We start from the raw sequence: 5,203 nt of genomic DNA, 5'->3' as shown, positions 1-5,203 counted from the left end.
TTCCACCTCGATGTGGAAGAATCCGAGGCCCTCGATGCCGTGGCCGTACATCATGAGCTCCTCCGTCATCGGCCAGTCCGGGCAGAGAGCCGCGGGATGGCCCGACTCCTTGCAGAGCCGTTGTTGTATTTAGGGGGATTGACCGAAGAAGAAGTGTAAGTTCTATGCACCATGCTCGAAATAAATTTGTGGGAACTCAGATAGCCATGCCTACTCCAGCTAATTCAGCTGGTTACTTCAGCGGCGATAGTGCATCTAAGCTATCTGAATTGACAATCAATCGATTACATCTTAGGAATTGTCCTAGGCTTAGCCCATGCTTAGCGCTTTGTTTAATGTTAGTTGTGTAACCTTAAAAAAACAGAAAACTACTCAAATCCGTTTACGTACTTCTTCAAGAAGCAAAGCACATATATCGTGCAGATTTGGAACTGCCTGTGTGACACATGGGCCCAGCGAACTACGTACCTCCTCCTCCAAGCAAAACCCCTCCATTCTTCTAAAACCCTCTTAAATTCTCCAAGTAGGAAGAAAGATATACGTAGATCGAGGGGAAACCTTGTCCACGGCTTCGAGTCCGCAACGCATAGGCCGCGCCATGGCCCTCCTCGCCACCACCCGCCGGGCCTCCTCCCTTCCCATCCTCCGCCGAGCCTCCTCGGTGCTGCTCGGCCCCGTGGCCTCGCCGTTCCCGGCGACTAGGCGCAGCTCGTCCTCCTCCATCCGCGCCGCGAAGACGGCCTTAATGAACGCCGCGATGGACACCGTCAACGCCGAGCATGGCTCCAGCGCCTGGGCCGCCGCACTGGACTCACTCCGGGCCGCCACCGACTCCCTCAGCAACGCCTCCTTCGAGGACCAGCTCCTCCACGGCATCGACTCTGCCGTCAAGTCCTCCGAGCCGCCACGTATCGCCGAGGTACGTGCACTGCATATACGCAGATCGATCTCTTCACCGATGCGATGATGATCCCCGTTCCCTTTGGAAAAGCACGCTGTCGAGAAACTTTACTAGTATTGTTATGTACTTAATTAATCATGCGTGAGACACGGGGCGGGGATTACCGGGTTTTTGTTGTTCATGCCCTCAATTTTTTCTCCCATTGTAAAACAGATGGAGGATACCGCGGGTTGCTTCCCCTTCGAAGTCAGTGAAAACAGATACTTTGTTGGCTACGATTTTAAAAGATACATTACTCTTAAAAGAACTTTTGAGGACGAGAAGATTGAGGTTGTGACTCGTACGGACTGCCTTGAGAGGGATGGAAAATGGTCTTTGGAATCCTTACGCATGCAGCTGGGACATGGCAAAGGTGAGAAGAAGGCCTCAAGACCTAGCCTCACCTTTGATGTCATCGTCTCCAAGAGCAATGGCTACAAACTTCAATTCACCTGTGTTGCATATCCGGACGACGTCACCATCCGTTCCATGAATATGACGCCCGGGGGGTCGCGAAAAGAGGAGGAGCTACTGGAGGATATGTATAAGTATGACGGTTTCAAGTAAGTACCAAGACTGAACCTAGCTTAATTCATTGGCCGCTTTTATATTTTGCCCACCACGGACACATTGATTAAACGCTCTCTTAATTTGCGGATCTGGTACAGTAATCTCGATGACAATCTGAAGAAGTCATTCCACAACTATCTGGAGCTGCGTGGGATCACGCCGACGACGATGAACTTGTTTCGCGAGTACATTATTAGCAATGGCACCCGCAAGCAACACTTTTGGCTGAACAAGCTGTCAGATTTCGTCAAGAAAGATTGATCTTCATCTTAATTTACTTATCCTACTAGGGCAACACGATCAAGAGTTATAATTGTTCCTTTTGTAGAGTAGCATGCATGATCGTTTCGTTTTATCTGCGCATGTTTAAGACCATTTTCTGTAACTATGATTTTCTCGAGGTACGTGGAGTTGAAACCATTTTAATTAGGTTGTTTATTCACTATGTTGGCTGTGCTCAGTTCTAGCTTATTCTTTAATTCTCAAGTTTAGCTGTTTTCCATTTATTAGTCATGTACGCTGGCAAATAGTATTAGGCAAGTCACTTCGAAGCTGAAATAATTACAACAAGAAAAAACAAAAATTGGAGATAACTTTTGAAAATTTAGTAGGATTATGAAGCACTTCAAACAAATTAGCCTTTGAAGCAGAAGAAAAGATGACCCAAACCGTCGCAAGGACCATCAATTTCTCTATCAAACCAGTAATTCATGTTACTTAGTAAAGGACTATGATATTTGATCCTTAATGCTACTTAGGTGGATGTACAATTTGGGAATATACCTTTAATTGTACAAAGGTGCAGTTGAGCAGTTGTATGTTTTTAGACCTAGAGTTGCTCTCGAAGCAACAGCAGCAATTTTACATGTTAGGTTTAGGCGACTCAGGGGCGATCCCGCCGCCGCCGCCACCGCAGCCGCAGCCGCGGGACCTTGGTCTCGTCGTTGTCGGCTATGTTGCCATGCACGCCGCCCAGCCGTGTTATGGCCCTGTTGCGGCCTCGTCCGCCCTCGCACCGCTGAACCCTCGTGTTCCTGGCGGTCCCGTTGGAGATCAGATCGGTCAGGAACGTATGGGCAGCACCGGGTTCGATCGTCGACAGGGGTCCGCTAAGGATAGAGATTGGATCGTTGTAGCCAAATCAAGAAGCCCTAGGGTGATCAAGGAGCCGGAAGCCAAGGCTTGTGACCCTCCTGACCGGGTCCGTGCACGAGCCCGACGACCTGCGATGTTGAAGAGAGCGCCGGCGCCGACCACCCCCGTGCTACCAGTGGGGCTCCAGTCTGGGGCATCTGTGGCGAATCTGAAGGCTGGTGGGGGCGATCACGGGGCTCCCTTTGTGGACGCTGCCCGCCCGAAGCCAGCTGACAGGGAACCTGCGGAACCTGTGACGGAGAACCCAGATGCAAGTGTTGTCGTTGTCGTATTTGCCCCAAGGATGGCCGTGGCTCCAAAGCTGGTTAGGGATGACTTGGATTGCAGCAAGGTTAAACAAATGCTAAATAGGTTTGAGGCCAAGGAATTGGCAGAGGCTCCTGGTGCACTGAACAATCAAAAGAGAGAGAAAACTCCAGCTCCGGGCAAGAAACAGACGGCCGAACATAAACCGGGAAGCGTTGTGTGTGCTACGCAGCTACCCGGGATACGCTCAGGATTCTTTTTGAGCAACACGCCTGCAACAATGCATTATACTGACTTGGCCCAAGGAAAAAGACTAGGGGTGGACGTACATGATCAAGTACAACTGGAGGAAGTGGTACAGGTACAAACCACAGATAACCATGTGGGGGCGGAGGTCAGCAGTATGGAGCGTACGGCGGATTCGGAGGCAACCGCCCCAGGGGCCGCCGGTACACTGACGGGGCCAAAGGAGGCGCCCCGTCAGCAGCAATGAATTGCTTAAGCTGGAACTGTCGGGGTGCAGCCAACAAACCGACAGTTCACGAGTTGGTGGGTCTTGCAAGGACCACCAAAGCAAACTTGGTCTTTTTGTGTGAAACTAGAATAAAAGCTGAAAAAGTTCGTCCCTTAAGAGGTAGATTGGGCCTGAGAGGTTTTGCAGGTTGTGATAGTAATGGTCTTAGTGGGGGTTTAGCCCTTTTTTGGAGTGATCAGATTTTTGTTGATGTTCAAGAAGTAAATGAAAGATACATTGATGCGTACGTCCGTGTGTCTGATAGTGATCCACTTTGGCATTTGACATGTGTCTATGGTGAGCCACGAGAGGAAAACCGTCATTTGATGTGGGAAAGTTTGCACAGGCTAAAGACAGGGTCCCAATTACCGTGGTGTGTGATTGGTGACTTTAACGAAACCATGTGGTCGTTCGAGCATTTCTCTGCAACTCCACGTGGAGAACGACAGATGTTGGCCTTCAGAGATACATTGGAGATATGCGAGTTGTCAGACTTGGGATTCTCTGGTGTGCCTTTTACCTATGACAATAAGCAAGCTGGCCGCCGCAATGTCAAAGTCCGCCTAGACCGGGCGGTGGCTGATAACTCATGGAGAGACATTTTCCCAGAGGCAAAGGTTGTACACCACGTCAGCCCTTGCTCTGACCACTGTCCCGTGGTGCTACAGTGCATAAAAGAAGTCAAGCAGCAGGCCAAACCTTGTCAAAAGCGTTATGAAATTTTCTGGGAAACAGACAACGAGAAAGTACGGGTAGCCTGGGCGAAGGCGGGCGCGAAAGTGGACTTGGGAGACATCCGGCATGGCCTCCGTGAATTAATGGCAGAGCTGCACTTGTGGAGCAAAGCCCGGTTTGGTAGCGTGGTACGTGAGCTTGAGAAGTCCAGATCAAGACTTGAAGAATTGATGAGTATGAACGCTGACCGCAATGAAAAAGGGCGGTACAAGATCATATGAATGAAATTATGCACAGGGAAGAACTTATGTGGCTGCAACGGTCGCGGATCGATTGGCTGCGTGATGGGGACCGCAACACGAAGTTCTTTCATCAGCGGGCAGTGTGGAGGGCAAGGAGAAATAGAGTCAAGTTCCTAGTGGATGAGTCAGGCACTAGGTTTGATAAAAATGATGAGATGGGTGGTCTGGTTGATGCGTTCTTCCAGCAACTCTTCACAAGGGATAACACACTTGACCAAGCGCCACTAGTACAGCTTGTACAACCAAAAGTAACACATGATATGAACCTAAAGCTTTGTGCTGAGTTTTCTGAGAAGGAAATCTCAGATAGCCTCTTCCAGATTGGGCCACTTAAGGCACCGGGTAGTGATGGGTTCCCGGCTCGAATTTTTCAAAGGAATTGGCTAACTCTCAAAGATGAAGTCATTCATGCGGTCAAGGAATTTTTCCGCACAAGAGTTATGCCGGAAGGGATCAACGACACGGTAATCGTTCTCATTCCAAAAATTAATGATCCCGTTCGTGTGTCTGACTTTAGGCCAATAAGTCTATGTAATGTCATTTACAAGAATGTTGCAAAGTGCTTGGTGAACAGATTAAGACCCATCCTAGATGAGATCATATCTCCGCAACAAAGTGCATTTGTACCAGGACAGATGATTACTGATAATGCCCTCTTGGCGTTTGAGTGTCTTCATTTCATGCAGAATGAGAAGAGAGAGGAAAATAGTTTATGTGCTTATAAGCTGGATTTATCAAAGGCTTATGATCGTGTGGATTGGGTCTTCTTGGAGCAAACGATGCAAAAGTTAGGCTTCGCTC

The 5,203-nt window shown here is 49.0% G+C and overlaps 1 protein-coding gene across 1 annotated transcript; it reads left to right on the top strand.

Annotated features, from left to right (window-relative positions):
* The first annotated feature begins 536 nt into the window (after window positions 1–536).
* On the top strand, window positions 537–1,927 carry LOC123073887 (uncharacterized protein At2g39795, mitochondrial-like). The gene is made up of 3 exons (XM_044496888.1): window positions 537–919; window positions 1,115–1,503; window positions 1,609–1,927. The coding sequence occupies exons 1-3, from the start codon at window positions 599–601 to the stop codon at window positions 1,769–1,771; spliced, it is 873 nt and encodes a 290-aa protein (XP_044352823.1). The 5' UTR covers window positions 537–598; the 3' UTR covers window positions 1,772–1,927.
* The last annotated feature ends 3,276 nt before the right edge of the window (window positions 1,928–5,203 follow it).

The sequence above is a fragment of the Triticum aestivum genome, chromosome 3D (genome assembly GCF_018294505.1).
Source record: "Triticum aestivum cultivar Chinese Spring chromosome 3D, IWGSC CS RefSeq v2.1, whole genome shotgun sequence".
Classification (NCBI taxonomy): Eukaryota; Viridiplantae; Streptophyta; class Magnoliopsida; order Poales; family Poaceae; genus Triticum; species Triticum aestivum.
Note: the sequence above shows the minus strand (reverse complement) of the source record. Positions and strands in the feature narration are given on the sequence as shown.

Bases quoted from the DNA above. Each gene is read 5' to 3' on its own strand.
- LOC123073887 (XM_044496888.1), top strand. From the start codon at position 599: ATGGCCCTCCTCGCCACCACCCGCCGGGCCTCCTCCCTTCCCATCCTC. The intron at 920-1,114 runs GTACGTGCACTG...ATTGTAAAACAG, and splicing joins AGCCGCCACGTATCGCCGAG to ATGGAGGATACCGCGGGTTG. The intron at 1,504-1,608 runs GTAAGTACCAAG...GATCTGGTACAG, and splicing joins TATAAGTATGACGGTTTCAA to TAATCTCGATGACAATCTGA.